Below are 20,916 nucleotides of genomic sequence, written 5' to 3'. Positions count from 1 at the left end.
TCCTACACCCTTTCAGAGTAATTTTTGCCACTTTAGATACTTAATTCAGAAGGATAGGAATATAAAGTTAATGTTCAGAACAGCTGAAATATTTTTCCCCTTTTTTCCCCTCTTGCTTTTCCTACAATTATTTTGACAGCATATAACTACTATTTTAATAGACAGCAAATTGGAACAAGATATTACCTGAGAACATGAAAGTCCACATTCTTCAATCCTGGGAATAATCTGACAATCAGCATTCCAAAAGAGAATTATTAGAAGAATCTGAACATAAATACTTATCATCCTAAATCCTGATTGAAAAAAAAAATAAAATAGAAAAAGCAAAACCTCAGAAGAAACCTCCTATTCTGACAATTCTCCCCCTCGTGCCAAAACTTTATTATGAATTTTAGTCCCTCCCACAGCACCTCTGAGCTCCTCCCTCTAAAACTTTCCAAAGACAGAAAATTGCTAGTTCTGGGAAATATAAAGCATGCTCAAGTCATTTCATATGTTCCAAACTGAAAAATAGGAAACAGTGATTTCTGACAATCACAGTAAAAGCCTCTTCCTTCTGGATTTAATCATAACAGCATTAGATCAGTTTGAACAGATTTCTTTTTTGTAAATTCCATATATAAATGGAAATTTTGCTTCTAGAGTAATGTACCAGACAGGTTCATGTGTATTCAAATTTATTTTTCTGGTTTTCTAGTGCTTTTAATAAAAAGAAAACCAGCTTTACCAAGGTGGGTGGTCTGGAAGATTAGGTTCTTTTTTTTCATCAGCAGGAATTCCAGATTCTGTTAACCTAGAAATCTGTGCCTTGAACTTATTTCCCTTATTATCTAATTATATCAATAGAAGTATCTTGTTCTATAGCCTATCTCTAGCTTTGAGAAATATGCATGGTTTTTTAAAGCTCAACATCACCAACTCTGAAAGCAGGGTAGGAGTGAGTCACAATACCTCAATACCTATTAGCAAAACTGAATGCCCAGGAATGCCTCTCTGGATGCTACATTTCACACAGTCCCGTTACCCTTTGTAAGGAACAAGTATTCCAAAAACACACTCTCTGGTTCATATGGAGACTAAATATAATATGCTTAAGGGGAATAAGGAGTTTTCCTCCACAGAGAGGGCTTTCTCACCACTGAGAGATATCTTTCAGTAGGACAGTGCCAGGACCCAAGTACTCAGTGCTGTTACAAAACCCTTTACATCAGTTACAGTTGGGAATACACAACTAACAGCATCCACTAGGATCTGGCTTTGCATGTAAAATAGGTCTACTCTGCCAATGTATCTACTGTACTTGTATTCCAGATACTTCATTTGCTAATTTTCCAAGAAGACTATTTTATAGATAAGCAGCATCACCATACTGAACAAAATGTAATTTAAATGTTTTGGTTAAAAAACAAAGTTTTGTCATCTTATAGAAGCTTGCACATTAAGGAGTTAATGTGTTGCTATACCTCAAACACTGATGGGCCACTGATAGAACAGTGAAACCCCTGAAAAGGGGGGCCCTATGGAGGTAGGGCAGCACCTTTCTGGGCCCACTTACCTGTTCTGGTCCATGGTGACCACACAAAGCACAGAACTGATGACAAGGAGGAGTCAGGAGCTATCAAGGAAGAGTGAATACAGCAGAGGTTGATTGAAACCACCAAAATATGCTCAAAGCCCCCTGGCCCATTACCAAATAGGTCCAGGAAAACTTTAACCACAGGCGTCAATGAATCCTGAGTACTCACAGGAGTGGGATGTGACACATTTGTGCACAAAAATACTCGAGGTCAAAAATCTGCTGAGTCCATTTTCCTGTGCCTAAGAGGATCAGTAAAAAATATTTAGAAGAAATAAGAAAGAAGTTAAATATTCTGCTTCCGTGGATTATTTTAATATGTATGCTGACAAATTCCAATGACCTGGATCTTACAGATTTACTGAACCAAAAGCCACATACACAACACTGGTTTTAAGAGCTGCTTCTGGAACTTTCTTAAATGTATTTGTAAAACAACCCTTTGCATCAATTCATCCTTTTGATTTTCAAAAATTCTTGGAGCAATGAGTTGTACAATTAAACTATGTTTATTGGCTTTGTTTGGACTTTGAAACTGCTTCCAAATAGTTCAGATGGGTTCCCACTTGTTGCCTTAAAAAAATACAGAATATCCATTTTCATCTCACTTTTGCCAAAATAGTCACAGCAGTATTTTTTTTCTAGCATACCTCCCCTATATTTTTTATGATAAGTAATATACCTCTTTATACTCAAAAGGGGTATGTTTTTACTATACCCTTTTGTAAGATGGGGGTCCTGCAGACACTATTCAGGAGTGGCCAGTTCAAGGATGTTTTACTCTCTAGCAAATGCCATTTTGACTCTCCTTAGTGTGTTACCTCTAGTTTCCACATAAATTAATGGTGTGATTCACCTGATGAAATTTTATTCTCTTTGATATTCCTTAGGGCACCTCTGTCACATTCTGAATAAAGTCAATCATAGCACAGTTCTAACAATGTGCTCTTTCTATGCAGAACAGTGTTTCAGTCAAGACAGTTTCTGTGTGGACTGAAGCTGCTACTAAGTTCAACAGGCAACAGCCTTATTGTTATTTGTTTCATTTGAACCTTTTTTAAAAATCATGTCTAAAGTAGCTACTTTACTGTTCCTGCATAATTTGTATTCTCGAATTACTGTGTTCATCCACTGTTTATATTACATCATATTTCAGAACCCCCATTAAGATTCTCACTAAAAGCTGGGCAGTATAATTGACCCATGTCACATGTTTTGAAAACTATCAGTTATGTAGAAGCATTGATGGATTTAAAGTTTACAGAAACAATATCTCTTAGGCTCCCTGCTCAAATGGAACTCTAATTCTTGATCATAGTTTTGAAAATAATTTCTTTCTAACAGATGTCTTTTAGTCCTTGTTACTTACTACACCTTACCTATATTTTAATCCACATTTTCTTTTAGTTTAATGCTTTCACTACCTTATCCCTGAAGAATAGACAATAGCAAAAAACACTATTCTGCTTCTACCAATGTTTCCTCCATCTTCAGTAAAAAGACTCTTAAAAAACCCTTAATAGGAAGAGCCTCCCTTTACACTTTGGTAATACAGATATTTTGCACCCTAAATCTTTATTAGAGCACTGGTCAAGAACACAGAGAAGCCAGAATCTAAACATTTCACAGTCCAAGAAGGTTTGTGTCCAAATCTTGCACATTTCAGCACGGTGGCTTGGTTGCTCAGGGGGTTTTTAATAAAATGCAGAGGTAGACCTTAGAGTACAGAGTGAAATCCAGTATTTTGCATTCCCCATTTTCTCTTTGGTCAAGTTTGATCTCTGGAACATCAGCTCAGGTACCTTTTTCTAAACTAGTCTCTGTCTTCACAAATTTTGCATGCTTGAATACCTACTTGGCCCACTTCAAAAGAGAACATAATTCCACCACTGGTCAAGTGTGTACACAAAAGATTTGAAAATGAAAGTTAGGACAGATGCATCACCAGACATACCTAAGCAGCCAGAAATGGATTTTGTGACCCAATGTGTTGGAGTTTAAGCACAGAACTCCAAAGAGATTTCTGCTTTGGCTACATTATTTTTTGACTTTGTTAAATTAACATCAATTTCTATGCTGGAAGGCATGTCCCTGTCACATCCATATTGGAGAAGTCCCAGCCTCCTTTGGAGCACAATAGCCACATTCACACTGTTTTGCAAGAGGATCCTGTGACATATCCCTACATACTTCCCAATTTCACCAACACAGGCACACATACCATATTACAACAGTCCCCTGGCTATTATTTTAGCTCTGTGTGAAGTTGTATTGCCTGCTCCAGACAACAGACATCTTGCCTCAGGAACACTCAATCAACCATAGGACAGCTGTTTATAACTTCAGCTTCTTGTCATGCTGGGCATGTTCTGGAGTGGAACAGTGTGAGGTGCTACTGTCATCACAACAAAATACTCACAAGGGATTCAGAGCTGCTTTGGAACTGCACTGTTCTGGGAGTGTGCCTCTATCTCCTGTCCAGAGTGAGCCTGTGCAGCCAGGACAGGTATGCAGCAGAGGTACTAGTAGGGCACCTATACCCCAGAGAGACACAAGACAGGCTGGTGAAACAGAAGCCGCCCAGTGCTTCTGTATTCAACAAGTTACTGATTCACTGTCCAAAGACAACCACTACTCATTTCATCTATGGGATTCAAGGGGACCCTCACTCTCCTCTCCCACCCCATCCCTTTTCTTCAAAACTCTCAAGTAGTCAGCAATGAAGGCAATCATTGCAGTAGGCAGCACCTTAGGTGCACTTTTACAACCTAGGTACATCCCTCAGATGCTGAAGACTTTCCTTTCCTAAGATTAGAATCATACAATCAAAGTGGTTTGGGCTAGAAGGGATTTTAAAGATAATCTAGTTCCTACTTAGGTTGCTAAAAGTCCCGTGCATTATTAAAGAATAAAATGAAGAAAATGTATTTTTAAATGAATAAAGAAAATCATTTTAGACCTCTATGAAATTAATAAAATTATTTAAGAAGAAAACTAAAACTTGAGTGTTCAAAAAAATTTAAATAGAAAAAAGTAAAACGGTAATAAAAATAAAGCGTATTCACAATTCTCAAAAAATTTTACATATAATTTATACTTTCATGAACTTAAAGCTCAGAGAAACTGGAATTATTAGCACATGTGGAAGGGTCGCAACTAAAAATAAATCATTCATGCACCATGTGCACACAATTATTTTTTCTTCAGGAGATGCTTCATTCTCATTTTTTTCTTTATTTTACCCTGGATTATTTTTTTTAACTCCTGGTAAGCAGTAGCCCATGGCATTAATTCTAGTGATACCCAGCAAGGCAGGAAATGGCACATTTCCAAGCAGAAACCCTTCCAACATGGCACACACATTTACCTCACCAAGCTGACCTCAGACAGGGATATGATTTTTGTCCTTTTAACAGTTTTTCTAGCTGGGCTGTGGAAACAGATCATCTACTAGCAGACTCTAATCAAAGCTTCAAGCTATCAAGATTTACTCTGTGCCAAACATCAATACAAAAAATCATTTGGTAAAGAAAGGCATATGCGGGGGGTGTTGTTCTGAGTTACAAAAACATTGATGAGATTTACAGTGAAACTTTCTCTGCCTGAGAAATGCTTTTCATATCAGTAGCTAGCCCTGCATTAATTATGATTTTAAAAGCGTGCCTCTTACCTCCATGATTTTTCTTCTTGCAGGGTATGACAAAATTCAGCCTCCAGAGAGGTCTCCATGGTGGGGCTCCTTGTTTACCAGGCATGCAGAGAGAAGTCTTGCACCTGGCAGATCGTCCAGTCTCTGCTGTGCTGAACACAGCAGGAAGGGAGCCCTAGCCAGGCAGGGAGCCCTGGGATGTTCATCTTCACTAGAAGGCAGAATCTATGGCTGGCAGCTCTATTACAATCTCTTCTTTTTTTTTCCCATCCATTCCTTACCCTTGTTAATCTGAGATGACTAAAAAAACCCCAGATACAGTCACACATCTCAACCATTATCCAGGGTCAATCCAAATTTTAATTCAATCATCCTTTTTAGCCTATTTAGTTTTTCTCTTTCTTTTTGATGAATTCTATTTTCTTAACTTCTTATTAAAACACTTTAGTTCCCCAATAGAAATGCAAATATCTCCTATTTTATATACTTTGCTTCTTCATAGTCACTCATGACACAAAAAATAACAAAAAAAACCCCAAATAACCCAAAAAACATAAAAAACCAAAACAAACATAGAACCAGGAGCTGCTTAAAAGGCTCTCACTGTTTAGAAGAGAGCACCTCAAGCCATTTTGACTCAAAAGGAGGTTAAAGTGTTTTTGCCTGTTTTGTTGGTATAAGCATTTTGCGGAAAGGGAATTCTATCAGCTGTGCAACTTCCGTTAATTTCTTTTCCCATCCAAATAATTTACAAAAGTAGTATCTACCTATATCTAACCTGGATAACCAAAGCAAATCTTCACTTGACTAAAAACATAAAAAACAATCTCTTAAAGCCACAGATTCAGTTAAACAAAGGCAAAGTGTTTTACCACATAAAGTAAAACAAACTATTAAGGAAACAGTTAAGTTACGTTCACACTATTCTATATATTAAAATCCTTTCACTTTAAATGATTCATGTAGAACTTCTACAGTGTTTACAGTCTTTATCCAGTTTCATGCATGAGATTTAGAAAGTCAGATGTTTATTTTTAGGTAGAACTGTCACTATCTCTTTGCAACTTTCAAAAAAATAGTGTATCATCAAACACTAACTTTTCCTACTTGTAAAATTGGCAGGATTCTAGCAGATATACAGTAAATTAGCAGATACACAATTAATTGTGTTATGTTGAGAGAATGTTCACACAAGTACCACCATGAAATTTTGCAATATTTAAGAAATAGCAGCTGCAGCCTGTGGTTGCTGATGTAGTAGTCTGGACCAAAAGCACACCCTATTGTGTTTAGGTGGATAGGGAGGCTGCTGGATACATGCTCTTAAATAGCACTGCTCTAAACTTGAAAGAGTACCCTCTATGTATTGAAATCCCATAATAACTGGCAGCTTTTCCAAAATTAAAAGAAACATTCTCGTGTACCTGAAAGGCTCCACACACTACACACCTTTCTCTCTTTCTTTCTCCTTCTCAAAAGCAAAGAGTTAAGCTTTGCAGCATGCTCTGAACAAATAATCTGAGTTATTTCAGATTAAAAATAGAATGAACTTCAAAGTCTACCTCTCAAAACACAATAAAACAAGAAAAACATAACCTCACCACCTTGTCAGAAGTTATCACCCTGGTTACACCAGAATTCCTATTAACATGGAAATTCTAATAGTGTTTGAAATCTACCCAATCATACACATAGTTCAGCTATATGAAAAGGTAATCTATATGGGGGGTGTCCCTTGTTTCAGGGCAGCTACATTTCATAGGTTTTAAAGATAGTTAGGAATATAAATAAATGAAAAGTAATATATCTAAGAATAAAAAATTTTAAAACCTTCTTTCATTGTCATTAGTATCTCCTGTTACTTGGCCAATTGCTCTGTTTGTTGGATGATTTGCTTTGACTAGCAGCTTATGTGTCCCAGCACTCAGAAAAAGCCTCTTCCCCTTTTAGCAGTCCAGAAATTGAAGATTAATGGGAAAGAATATTTTGTTGTGACCACTTGGATTAGAATGTCAATCCACATTCTTGAGTTTCCACATAATAAAGACTTTTATTTATATAAAAGCAATAAGATGCAGAACAACTTTACAACTCCTACAAAAGTGAAGTATAAGCAAAAACATCAATTATGACTTGTACTCATAACTTTACAAAAGCATTTATCAGTCACACTGACTGCATAACTGCAGTTATAACAATCTCTTGCAAATATATGAAGCCTACTACATATTGCAATATTTTACCTTGCCATCAGCATAAATCCATATGACTCATTACCTTTTTCTAAAGGTATCTTCTAAACACTAGCCTACAGACACCAACAGAAAAGACAGATGTGTTAAAAATATTATCAATGAATTTTAAAATTATTAGAAAGATACATCATTTACTGTGTTATTCCATGGCTCCTACAGCTGCAACTATATTGCTGTTTAAAAATGGAAAAGTTTTTAAACCTTAATTCAAACATTTGATTTATCTTATTGGATTGTGCTGTGTTGGTTGCATTTGTAGAATCCAAACTACTGAGCCATCTGCACCACAACCGCTTTCCAAGCTTTATCTTTGTCAAAATCCTTTAAGGTATTATTGGAAACCTAGAAGTAAAAAAAAATCAGAAAAATGCAAACATTAAAAAATGTTTTGATCAAAAACTGAAGTTCAAGCAAATAAAAATATCTGAGAGAAGCTAGGAGAATGCAAACATGAATAGTTATAGCCAGAGCTATTAAAACATTCTATACATTTGTAAATTGTATAGTTTTGTATATTACAGTTTATCTTCAGCATATAAAAAATAACAGTGTAAATTGTATAATACTTGAAACATTTGGGTCTAAGAAACTTGGCCAAATTCCTGTTTTAAACATGTTACTTAAGACATTTTTTCAAGATTTTTTTCTTAAATATGACTGAAAGCTTTTGCACCTAACCCTTTAACCCCAAAGCCAGAAGCAGCCCCTGTGCTGCAACTGAAGCAAGATTTACCTATATACATGCAAGCAAAGTAAGGCCTTGCCTAAGAACACAGACTTCTGAGAAGCCAAAGGGATTTGCAACTTCACCTATAACATTATTTATGTGTTTAAATACTATAAGGTAAGCAAAAAAGTGTTGCTTTTGCAGAGACAGTGATCCTTTTAGCATTCAATTCATGCCTAATTTCTCAGTGTCTCAAGGAATACTTTTGTAAATAATCCCCAGCAGAGGTCTGTTTAGCCACACCATGACCCATGCTCCAAAATGTGATTTGCAGTTTATGCTTCATCTTTTATACAGAACCTAAGTCTCAGGACACAGATCCAGAAAATAAGCAATCTGCACCAAATATTCTCAGCAGTCTCAGGGGCCTAATTCCAAAACTTCCACTTTCCATTAGCAGCTCTTTACTGACTTGACTAAGTTTCTCTTCCCAGTGCTTTCTATCCAGTGCTGGCTGGACTGAACCCAGCACTCTCCTTCTAGTGCAGTAAGCATGAGTTACTCTCTCAGAATCTTTAAGGATGCAGGGTCTAGCTCTGTGCAGCAGAGGAAAGCCAAAGAGGTACAGCTCTGTGCCCTACATCATGCCCAGTTATCATCTAACCAGGAAACTATTATCTCTTGATTACAAAATTAAGTTTCATGGAACAGCTTTTAATTGTGTTCTGAATTAAGACCACAAAACATTACAAAAAAAACCTATTTTAAAATAGATATTTTCAAATTTTCTACTGGATATAAATACAAACCTCTGTTGTTCTGTATTCCTGTTTTTTAACCTGTGATGGTGTCCATGCTGAATCTTGTAGTTTCATTTTTGTCTTGTAATTCACACACTGTATTACAGTTCCAATAGTAAGGCATGCCTGAATTAGGAGCATCAACATCAGAAGCAACAGGAGTACATCATAAGATTGCTGAAAATAGACAGATGTTGTTAACTACTTGAATAGAATATTTTATGATGTTTCCATCTCTATACTTTTAAGATTCCTATCTAGACTTCTTAAATCAAATTATAATTTACGGTTTATTTCAGCATAAAGTTTAAAATAAAATTTTAGTGCCTGAGTTTGCTGAAAGTAAAAGAGACTGGTAACTTTTAAGAAAATGTTAATTTTCCAAATTATCTTTTCCTCTGGAAACAGGACAGAATTGAGGAAACTATCAACTGAAATAGTGTCTTACTGCTAGTTCTGAGCTAAGCAATGTCACAGCTATGCTTGGGCCTGGCCTTGTACCTTGCTGGCTCTGACCTTGCCCTGTTGACCTGAGTTCCTGGATGACCTTGGATCTGTCTCAATACTGTGGACTTACCTGGCAATCACTGAACCATTGATTGAACCTGGCTACTATGGCTGGTAGTAGCCATTGCTTTACTATTTTGGGGGGTGCTGTAGGACTGCCCTGCTTGCCAATGAAGTTACCATTCTTTTTCTGCCTTGCTGTTAACCTCGTGCTCCTTTGGTAAACATCCTAAGAAGCAGAAAAATGTACTCTTCAAGGAAACCTAGAATCTTTTACTTAAATACTAGAAATTATAAAAGCTTCAAGGAGCCTAGCACTCCATATATTAATTATTTTTACGGTGTCTTTAGAATAACATCCTGTCTTTTTAAAACTACAATTCCAGGGTGCCAATAGATGTAACATACTTCCAATTATATCATAAATTAAACAGTAGTTTTTAAATAATTTCTATAATGTTTCAATCAATCTTTATAATGCAATACCCTGTCTTCATATATTCCCTAATTTACTAGTACCTTGGTACTGTAACATATAGAGGTTAATTTTTCAATTGCATAAAAACACATACTTTAACGGCAGGTGGGTAACTTTTAAAGATGTCAACAACTTGCATGATACTGAAGGATAAGTATGCAGAAGCAGTGAACAACAAAGGAGAGGTAACACTGCTAATGGCAATCAGGACCTCAACCTAAAAAATAAGATAATAAATGTTAAATAATAATCTAAAAAAATTAACTCCGGTTTGTGAGCTATATCTCCTTGAAGCAAGCATAACAGAAGTGTATAAAACTATGTTGGATTACAAATGAAAGATAAACACTAAGCCATCCACATTTCATGGAGATACAGAAGCAAGCTTCGAATAACCTAAGTTTCCTAGCCAAAACACTGTTGGCTTGTAATTAATTTTTCATTCAATATAGATGATGACATTTTTTTTATTTTACAAGTGCCTTCCATATCCACATAGAGGAAGCAATAGCCACCCTGGAGAACTAGTGTAGAAGCCACCATTTATTCTTCAATTTATATGAAGTAAGAATCAACAACAGATATTGCAGACTTGCAGCCTAAAAAAAATCTTACGCAAATAAATTTAAGTGCCCTGAGGAAAATTCATTGCCATACAACAGAAGTTGAGTTTCATTCAAATAACACCCCTACAGGATTATATTCTGACTTCAATATGGCTCATTACTCACTTAAATATAGTCACATGACTATGTGACTATGACAGATACTTTAAGGCGCCTTAACTACACATCTAGGACATTCAAGGATTAAATGCACTCTACTGAATATCATTAGTTCTTGTTGCTAATCACGAAGATGAAGAATTTGTTTAAAATAGGATCTAGGTCCAGCACAGCCTGCACACCTAATTTTCTTCTTTCAGAAACCACAAGTGATAATGAGAGAAAAAGGGAACCTCATTGCAGAAGCCTGAGAACAGTTCTTGGCATACCATATGAGGCATGTAATTTTTCTATAATAATATCTTTTCCCAAGGAATCCCTTCAAAAAAATCCAAAAAAACAAAACAGAAAAAAAAAAAACCCAAAAACCAAACAAACTCTTCAAATTCTTTTCTGGAACTGATGAAATTAAGCCTCCAAAGAAGCTACCAGAGTTCTTTTAAGGGATACTAGCTAAGACTTCTGCTATGTATTTCTGACACATTTTGTAGAAGCAGCTAAAAACAAGTGAGCAGACTTGATTAGTGCCCACTATCAGGCAGACTTTTTTAGCATTAATCCACCCTAATGATAAAATCCAAGAATTTTACACACTTACCAGACATTTACTTGGATATTCAGCAGCTACATGACTTGCAATAGCACTTGGAAAGCACTAAACAAAAGAGTGTAATGAAGTATTTATTGAGTTGAAAATTACAAAAATTACAATTGAATTACAGTAATTCCCACTATTCACAGCCTTTTTTTGTGAATTCTGAATGCTGAAAAGCTTGTTTATGAACTTTTTCCACTTAATACAAAGGGATTTTATAGACATACATAAACCTTATGGCCACTGTTTTCTTTCTCAATCAGTTCCTTCGTGGCAAGCAGGGTGGCACATCTTGTCTGAATCTACTGTTCCTTGGTACAGACTGTTATTAGGGATAAGGGTTACCAAGCACACTCTCAGACTTTTAAAACAGTTAAAACTGAGAGGTTAAATAAGATGTTCTAAGGGTTCTACCATGCTAAAACTAACTCAATTTTTTTTCTTTTGCAGCCTGAAATATTCCAAAACCTACAACTTTTTTTTGACAAAACACCTCACTTCTAATACTGTTGTTTTAATACTTATTTCCATTTTACTGAATTGAGGACTGAGAATGTATCACAACGCTTTACTAAAGTATTGCATACCAAAACAGATATAAAATATTGCATAAATATATTCAGAATATTGAAGTGCTAATTCATTTGCTAAGCAGCAATTCCCAAACAGTAATAGAGCCAAGTAAATACTCCAGTAGGGAGGAGAAAAGTGAACAAAAAAAAAAACCACTGAATAAAAGCCATTGTTTTTAAAGCGTAGCTCCCATTTGCATTACTTACAGCAACTAAGATCCAAAAGAATGTCACTGAGAGGTATGGACCTGAGACTAGAACATCCATATTCAAAGCAATTATTCCACCAAACACTGATGAAATTCCAATAATCACCTCAATTACCTAAAACAAATAAGAGCACATAAATTATTTAAAATGTATTTGAATGCAGAATTTCCTATTTGCATATAGAAAGGACCTCAACAGAAAGAATAAATTCATTTATGCTAGTATCTAGTCATGAAGTCTATGTTTTCAAAATCTAAAATATGGCAAAATGCTAGCTAACTTAAGTGAAAACAAGATCGGCTTCATTATAAATATTTATGCTTTCATTTATTATCTCCCCTGAATAATAGTTCAGTTTATAACATTTATCCTTAAATCATTAAGTAGGCTCCTTCCCATAATAAAGAGCAGTTATGATTTATCTTGCAGTCTTCTAAAAGGAAATATTTTACTATACATCTCTCATTTTTATCTGCATTCTTTCAGTTCTTAACTACACTGATCTCCTCCTGGCTTTAAAGAACCTTCGCACTTAGAAAGAAGTAATAAATTGATTCAATGAAGCAATGGTTTTCTTACTGAGTATGACTTCAGAATTCGAGCAGGAAAGCTGACATTGCTCAAAACAATGGCACTGTCATATGCAGTATTCTAGAGGGGAATAAAAAAATCATGATAAAAAATATACAAAGTGATACATTTCTTTCTAGTATCTTGTACAACCTGTTACAGATCCTAACAGTGATATGCAACATCTGGTTGGCCCAGAAGAGGTGACAGTGACACATCATGGTGTTTTCCAGTGTCAGACCACATCAATTCCATTAAAACCAAATTCATTAGTTCCAGATTAGCTGTTCCACAGCCACCATTCAATAATGAAATATTGTCATCTTTTCTCCCTTTTTCACCTTCAAAGAATATACTTTCTTCCCAAGCCTTCAGATTTTACAGATCTGGATCAGCAAGAGCCAAAGTAGGACAGGGCTCTACACAACTTTATCAATCTGTATTTCCAATGGCATAACATGTTTGCTTCATTCTTACCTAAAAGTATTCTTGCAGAAAAATAAGGGTGGGGTTTGGGAAAGCACTTGTGAATAAAGAAAATTTTATCAATAGCCCCAAATCCCGAAGCCAAGATTTGTTGTCCAGATACCACCAAACTGGCATACAAGACAAATACTTTCTCTACATCAGGCTTCAAAAAGGTATTGCTTGCATACATAAAAGTTATCAAGTTTCATTCTACAAAACAGAAATAAAACATTTGCCATGCCCATTCATAAGGTATTCAGAGAACTCTGTACTGTATAATTTTCAACACAGGTAATTTTGTAGAGGGGTCATTGCACTTTTAAAAGACAGAAGAAAGATGTTTAGTTTAGTAACATCTTATTTATAGTTAAAATATAGTTTTAGCATGCAAAGTTATATATTGGAGTTGACAAAGTTGTATACTGGAGTTGACAATAAATTGTCAGCATATGCAATACAGGAAAATGGAATATTTTTTAACATGCACAACCCTTAAGGGTACCTACTTTCTTTCTTGTACAGCAGTCTTCAGTAGACCTAGCTGAAATGATCACAGTAGTTGCCATGAAGATTTCCAGCAGAATAAGTAGAATCAAGTTGAAATTTATCTGTCAGTAAAATCCCAGATATAAATGAGTTATGTCTCCCATATTAAAAAGAAAGGAAGGGGCTGAGTCTAGCACGATTAGGCAGGTTGTCTAGTTTCTGTCAGATTTAGACACACCTACTGATTACATACTTTGTTAACTATTTTCTTTCAAACTTCAAGAACATAATACTCAAAATGCCTACCCTAAGAAAGAAACATTTACTTAATTTATGGAAATATTCTGCCTGAAGATTTTATCACTATCTTCTGGAAGAGAAGCTTTTGATAAGGGAGTGTTCTCTGGGTACATTTGCTTTTTGCAGGCCCTTCCATGTGAAACCAGAACGCTGTAGCAACTAATGGAAGATTCTCAGGGGAAGGAGGGCCACAGGTTGCAACTCCTAGGTTGCAATTCCAAATGATGCAGTACCATATAGGATGCTGAATGAAAATACAAATCAAAGAACTGCACCAAGGATCCCAGTGGTAAAGCTGGTAAAGCATTCACAGACACTCTTCGTGGTTTCATGACTCTCACAGACTACATTGTTGTGCAAAAACATGGATGCTGCCATTGCTCATATTCAAGAGACAAGAAAGTGAATGCAATACTTAACGTTGCTCTTTTGCTCCTTATTATTCTCATGAAAAGAGGTAGATACCTACACTACATGGACTGAACCATTTCCAGAGGCACACAAGTGAGGCAAAGTGGATCTCCCTTTCTTGTCTTCAGAAGCACCATGTTGTTCCATTGACAGCCCAAGAAAACATCTGGTAGTCAGTCAGGCCATTGGGGCAAAGTACCAAAAGTCTAGGAAGACCTGACACTATTCCAAACCTATACAATTACAGCAAACCATTGTTCAACAACTTATATTGTTTTCTCACGTCAGACCTACTTTGTTGATGATGAAATCTCAGTCTTTCTCTGACACATATCTTGCAGCATGTGTTTTTTTGAAAAAAGCAGTAAGTGGCAGATTTAGGAGGCTTTTTTGGATGCTGAAATTCACTTTTGCTTAGGAAATTATAATTGTAACTATGTGCTTTGCTGTACCAAACAGACTGTACAGTTGTACTAACTCCACAAACAGCAGTAAATGTCATTGTGGTAAATTTCTAGAAAATGTGCTACAATGAAGAATCCAGGAATTGTTAGGCAAAACAAGAGGTTTCAAATGTGTGGTCTGTAGAACAATTTAATCCAGATTATAAATTCCCATGATTTAGACATGTTTTGACACAGAGCTAATACTGATGTGAGCTGGCAAGGCCACATGTCATACTTGGCAGTGCAGTGCCAAGTAGATGCACAAGTTTGAGTTGAGAAGCACTGTAACTAAACTGATGGACTATCTCACTTAGTCCTAGGTATAAGAAGTAAATAACAAAAATTGAAAAATTAACAGGAAATAAATTAGATTCTTGTGAATATTATTTCAGGGAACTAACGTTGGGCAAAGAGAAATGTAGTTACTGCTGTATGAGCTCTCCTCACAGACCAAGCAGGAACATGGAATATTGGCAGCAAAGTAATGACCTGTGATCTCCAGCCACCTAATGTCCACCCCGCCTTGTTTTTTACCAAAGATAAATGAATCACAATTAGTAATTGTTTTAGTAACTTACATTTATAGCTGATGGATTGAGGACAAGTTTGCATCCAAACCAAATTAAACATGTTGTTGTAACAGCAAATGTAGAGACAAATAGAATCTGAAAATTTGGTATCTGAAAAACAGTTTCAAAATGTGTTTCTCTCTCATTTTAAACACGGGGGGAATATGAACACACATACACACAGACATACATAGATAGACTGGATGGATGGATGGATGGATGGATGGATGGATGGATGGATGGATGGATGGATATAGAGGGAAAGAAGGAGAGAGTGGGACAGGGGGATGGGGAGAGAGAGATAAAATTGATACTGAAGTTTTATACTTACCACATTAATTTTACTCCTTGCTATAGCAAAGCTCACAACTGCTGAAGGAATACACTGGGAAAATTAAAAGAGAAGACTAGTGGGATCTTCTGCACAATTAATTTTATATATACTTCTATAGATGTATTTTATGTGTCTGAATTCCTATTTCAGTACATTCAGACAAACAGAAGATCAGAAACTCTGAAGAAAATGTGTCACTTGACTATGGTCATTAATCTGCTAGTGTCTGAGGATTACAAGAAGTTTAAATATACTTTCCACATCCCTCAGTTTTTACTAACTACCCAGCATAACATGATGACTGAAAGAAAGAAAGTCTTTCATGAGGTATTTCATGCCTTTGTTAGTTTAAATTAACTCTAGAAGGCCTAAGATCCTTAAGCAGGAGAAAACAGTGCTACTCCCCAACTGGATCTGCATTGTTTAAACAGACATCATCCTGGTTGTTTATGCTAAAATTTTCCCAATCCCAAAACAGTTCTGAAGAACCTTGTGAAAATCTGCTGAGTCAAGATACACTTAGAGAATTGTGCCTGGGATGTCCAATCTGTTCATTGGGAACTGTTTCCATACTTGAGGGCAAAGATAAATGGAACAGTCATGCACAAATGAAGTCTCATAAAGTAATTTCTCTATCCCTTAGCTGTTCCCCACCACAACAGACATGGCTCCATTACAGATCCAACTCTATTTTACACAAATGCCTACTAAAATTATAATAAAAATGTTCTTATGTTAAATAATGAATCATGCAATAAATGCCACTTTTCTAATTCTCTTCCCACACATCTGAACACTGATGGCTTAACAATAGAACACTATAAAGAGATTAATACTGATATGTAAAATTCCTGGCAGCGCTTCCTTAACACCTAAGTGACCTTTACTGAACATTATTAAAACATCCTTTTATGCCCTGGATACACAGGAATCTCTAGAACACTCAGGACTATGTTTAGGCAACTGAATCCAGCTACTAGTCCAGATGGTGAAAGTCTAGAGAGCAATTCAGGCTACATGAGACACTCAGTGGCCAGCTGGCTACAAATCTCTCTAGGCTCTTCTAACTGCACTGACACCATCATTTGCAGTAGGAACTCTAATACCTTCCTCACATACAGGCACCAAACATACACCTTCAAACCCAGTGTCATGACCTTCTGCATCAAAAGATCTACCAGGTCTTTTGAAACTTTTAAACATGAAGTTCAAAGAGTCAAGATCCAGGGTAGAGAAAGAGACATCTCAGTAACTAACACTAATGTTGCAGAGAATAAGGTATCTGTGAAGATACTGATTTCAAAAACTCCTCCAACTTTAACACCTTTAGAGGAAGCCCAAGTGATAACTCATTCACAGAGCAAGTCCTGGGACTTGTTTGTTTCAAGTAAAGCATTAGTCTTGGACCTGACTTAAAAACAGATGCATAAGTCAAGTTGAGAAAATAACAATGACATAATGCTGCCATAAAGTACACAAGTACAAGAGACTTATCTTATGAATCTTACTTATGAAAAGCACAAATTAAGCACATATAATACAGTAAACATATATATGCACCCCTAAAAATATAGTAAAACCACATTGAGCTCTGGAAAATGTCAGCCATCTTTAATGCATACTCTACTAGTAAAATAATAATATTTAAGAGAGCTTTAGTCTGCTTCAGTACTTGAATATTATGGCAAAATAAACTGAAAAATTAGTACTTTGAGATACAATCCAAAATACAGTTTGATAATATATAGCCAGAACACTTCCCAAATACATAGAAATGAAAATTTTCTTAAAATCAAGCACAGAAAAACTGTTCAGCAGATTAATACTGCACACCAGTGGTGAGCTGATTAACAAAAATGGTAACACAAACCCAGCTGTCTTTATGACAACTGTTATTCCTTTAACCATGCAACGAAAATCCATTTAATGAACTGTTAAATAGAATTAAATCCTCCATGAAAAAAATTAGCAGTAGAAAGACAGACAGACTAGAAGACATAAACCCGCAAAAATTATTTACTATTGCATTTGCTGTCAAACAGCCACAGCAAATAATTAAGAATGCTTACTGAACCTGCTGCACAACGTAAATAATCCATTTCAGATGGAAAAATATTTCCCAGATATAGTGAAAATCCAGAAGTAATAAGGAGGCAAGTCTGAAAAGCAACAAATAAAATAAATTTATATGAATAAAACTGTTCTTTCAAAAAGCAACTTATCAGACATAAATCAGTAATCAGCCACTTTCAAACTGAGTTACTTTTAAAAATACTGGTTTTGTGTGAATAAATTTGAAGAAAAATATCAAAATATGCTGACTCATGAAGACGTTTTGCTGGTTACCAAGACCTAATAATGAACAATGTTCATTTTTAAATCAAGCATCTTGTCCTGACCTGGCACATAACTCAATAAAATACTCAAAAGGTAACTGCAGTGTTTCGTGGTAGAAATGCTTCAGAAACCTCAGCTATGTCTCTACTTTGTATTCTTTGCTTGATTCCAACAACATTCATTATGCATATGGGCCGCTGGGAAATTGCCAAATGGAACATAGCAGTTATTGGGATACATTATATCCCAATAGTATTGGGATACATTAATGAAGTTTCTTCCAGTATATTCCTGCATCCTTCCAAACTCTCTTCCTTTTTTCATTCAGCAGCACATCCAAAAATGTTCAACTGCTCCTCTTCACTTAATAAGTCTTCTGTTTATTTCATAACTATCACAGTTATGCACTCTGCAAGCGATTAGTGTGTTCTACTAACATTATTTTGGTTTTCCTTGTCATTCCTCTGAGTAGGCATTTCTTTGAAGGGGCAGGGGAAGGTAAGAGACAGAATGGCTCTTTTGTTTTATTGGGCATTCTTTTCATGTTAGAAAATTACTGGGGGTCTTTAAAACATCCTTGTCAAAAAAAGAAAGAAAATAAAGCTAGCGTATGTGCATGTATAAACACACACACACACAGAATTTTGGCAGGCTGGAAGAACAGTCTATGGGATCACAAGCTGAAATTGTGCTTCAAGCTCATCAAATCGTTTCTGCACAAAACCAGCCCATCAGCCACTTTGATGTCATTCTACAGTTCGCAACTGCTGCCTGAAGTAGACTGTTCTGTTCACTATGACTTATGTACAGACTCTCTTTTCTGGACAGTCTTTCAGAAGGGTTGATAGAGACTAAACACTTGGAATAAAAATCTAATTGGAATTTAATCTAAGAGTTTATTAATAAATCTGCATTTTATTTTTCCATTAAATTCATTCTTCTTGATATTATGATTTCAGCAAATGATCATTAAACACTATTATGTCCAAGAATCTACAACAACTCAGTAAATTACAGACAGTTGTCCCTTTGGACAAATAAGTTTGTGAAAATTTCATGCAAAGAAAGCCAGCACTTCTTTTGCTCTCTTTTCATGTGACGGTACATCTGAAAGGAAATCCAAGCCTTGCAGTTTGTCAGAAAGGAAAAAATGCTCAGCTGTTTCCACAAAAATAAGGCAATACTTCTACTCACTGTGCAAAAACAACCAATTACCATATTAAGTGAGACAATCATAGTTCTTAGTAGAAATTACACTTCAAAACACACAAGCTGACAGAGAAAGAAAACATCAAATTCTAATTGCTATAATGAAGTTTAATTAACTTGGCTCAGAACATGGAGAAGCATATGATGTACATGCAAGATGAGTATCCTGTGATTCTAGCAGTGACACAAAAATTCAAAACACTGTGTTGTTCATGGAAGAAACACAAGTATATAATTATTATGTGGCTATTGAACCCTGGTAAATGAATGTGGCAATCAAGTACCACACATATTTTTAATGCCAAAATGTTATCATGGCAGCCACAGTGCATTTAATAGTTAGAAATCTTTTTAAAAGAATGCATGTGGTCCACATACTTTATATACTCTACCAAAAGGCACTCATTATACATACACATGGGCTGATATTTATCACTACCGCACTTATTCTCTTCTTATATGATTAATATCAATGATAAGAATAAGCCTTCATATACCATCTCTGATTAGCAAAAATATAGTCAAAGAATACAAGTAGTCAATGAATTGTTACATTCCAAATTTGCTAAATATGTTTCTGTTTATACAAAGATTTATTTTCAATACCATCAGTGATGAAATTCTTAGTCTTCAAATTATGTCAAACAGAACAACTGATTTCTGGGCACTAAGGCCTCACCTCCTCACCTGTAGTTTTAAATTTGCTATCATTTAAAGTACTTACTCCCATCAGCAAAGAAAATATCCATGTTTTGTAACTAAAGCAAGGATGCAGCCTCTTTGACAGCTGAAGGTCACTGGATTTGATATCTGGTATATAATTTCCATTCTCTTGTTTTCCCCGCTCCAAAGTTGGCATCCTGTCATAGCTAAATTCTTCTCTGTAACCTTCTTCCCTGGTCATAACACTTCACGAGAGCAATTAAATAATAATAATGCAAATTACAAAGAAAGAGAAAAAATATAATTTAGATCCTTCATATACTCAGATCAATACTCAACTAGGTTTTTTTGTGTATTCAAGACAAAAAAAATAAAAGCAATATCAGGGACTAGACATTTCAAAATACATAAGCTTTCTAACAACTTACTTGCACACCTTATCTAAATTACATCCTACAGCCACAGCTCATAATAGTACAGCAGTATAAGTACCAATAAATTGAAAGTTTGTGTATCTTTGATACCTCAGTCAATTTTTATTTCAAGATCTAAGAACCAGTTTTAGAGGTGTTAGTGCATACCTCAATAATCAAAGCTTTTCTCTTTTTCAACTCTAGGACAGTAAAGATAATCAAGCAGGTTTCAATATAAATTCCATTTTATTTCAACACTTTTTATCAGCTATCTAAAATGACAGACTTCCCTATGATTCTCATGAACATACATACTCACAATAACTCAGCTACAGCAAACTGTTTCTAATTTACCCAGTATCAACCATTTCTCTTGTTCATTTCATCCTTCTTTGTTCACCTCACTGCTTGCCAATCTGTTAAAATACCATGAGGAGTATCTTATATTAGAATTAAGTTACTGCAGATTTTTCAACAGTTAAAAACCTTCGTGCTTACCTTCCACTGAAAAGTTAACTGTCAGTTTAAAACAGCCCTGTGAACACAGCTGCCTGTACACTTTGTGATATTCTCACCGTTCAGTGAGTCATGCCGGCTTTGAAAAGTTCTCCCTTACACTTTGGCTTTCAACAACATCTATTCAGATATGGAACAAAAGCACAGCAAGAACTTC

General features: G+C 35.6%; 2 protein-coding genes across 6 annotated transcripts in view; both read right to left on the bottom strand.

Annotated features, from left to right (window-relative positions):
- Window positions 1-330, bottom strand: part of IL17REL (interleukin 17 receptor E like) — a 42,640-nt gene extending 42,310 nt beyond the window's left edge. For all 3 annotated transcript variants that reach the window (XM_088055463.1, XM_005519210.3, XM_088055464.1), the window contains exon 1: window positions 187-330. In XM_088055463.1, coding sequence (XP_087911589.1) covers window positions 187-288 — 102 coding nt within the window. In that variant the 5' untranslated portion in view covers window positions 289-330. The remainder of the gene's footprint in view (window positions 1-186) is intronic.
- Window positions 331-7,451: 7,121 nt separating this feature from the next.
- MLC1 (modulator of VRAC current 1) lies at window positions 7,452-20,871 on the bottom strand. Of its 3 annotated transcripts, none has more exons than XM_005519211.2 (12): window positions 20,742-20,871; window positions 19,892-20,075; window positions 17,691-17,780; window positions 15,619-15,672; window positions 15,297-15,398; window positions 13,582-13,683; window positions 12,617-12,688; window positions 12,035-12,151; window positions 11,259-11,315; window positions 10,030-10,152; window positions 8,960-9,127; window positions 7,452-7,825 (listed from the first exon to the last, which is right to left on the bottom strand). In XM_005519211.2, exons 2-12 carry the CDS (start codon window positions 20,069-20,071, stop codon window positions 7,751-7,753), a joined length of 1,140 nt encoding a protein of 379 aa, XP_005519268.1. In that variant the 5' UTR covers window positions 20,072-20,075; window positions 20,742-20,871; the 3' UTR covers window positions 7,452-7,750. The 3 variants fall into 3 exon arrangements, with proteins under 3 accessions (XP_005519268.1, XP_087911582.1, XP_087911583.1); XM_088055456.1 differs by lacking the exon at window positions 20,742-20,871 and adding an exon at window positions 20,598-20,651; XM_088055457.1 differs by lacking the exon at window positions 20,742-20,871 and adding an exon at window positions 20,598-20,651 and having other exon boundaries at window positions 8,960-9,076.
- Between the last annotated feature and the right edge of the window lie 45 nt (window positions 20,872-20,916).

This window comes from Pseudopodoces humilis, chromosome 5, assembly GCF_049639895.1.
Source record: "Pseudopodoces humilis isolate 2021_Gansu_Grassland_sample_001 chromosome 5, ASM4963989v1, whole genome shotgun sequence".
NCBI lineage: Eukaryota > Metazoa > Chordata > Aves > Passeriformes > Paridae > Pseudopodoces > Pseudopodoces humilis.
The sequence above is the reverse complement of the archived record's forward strand: the minus strand, read 5'-3'. Positions and strand labels throughout refer to the sequence as shown.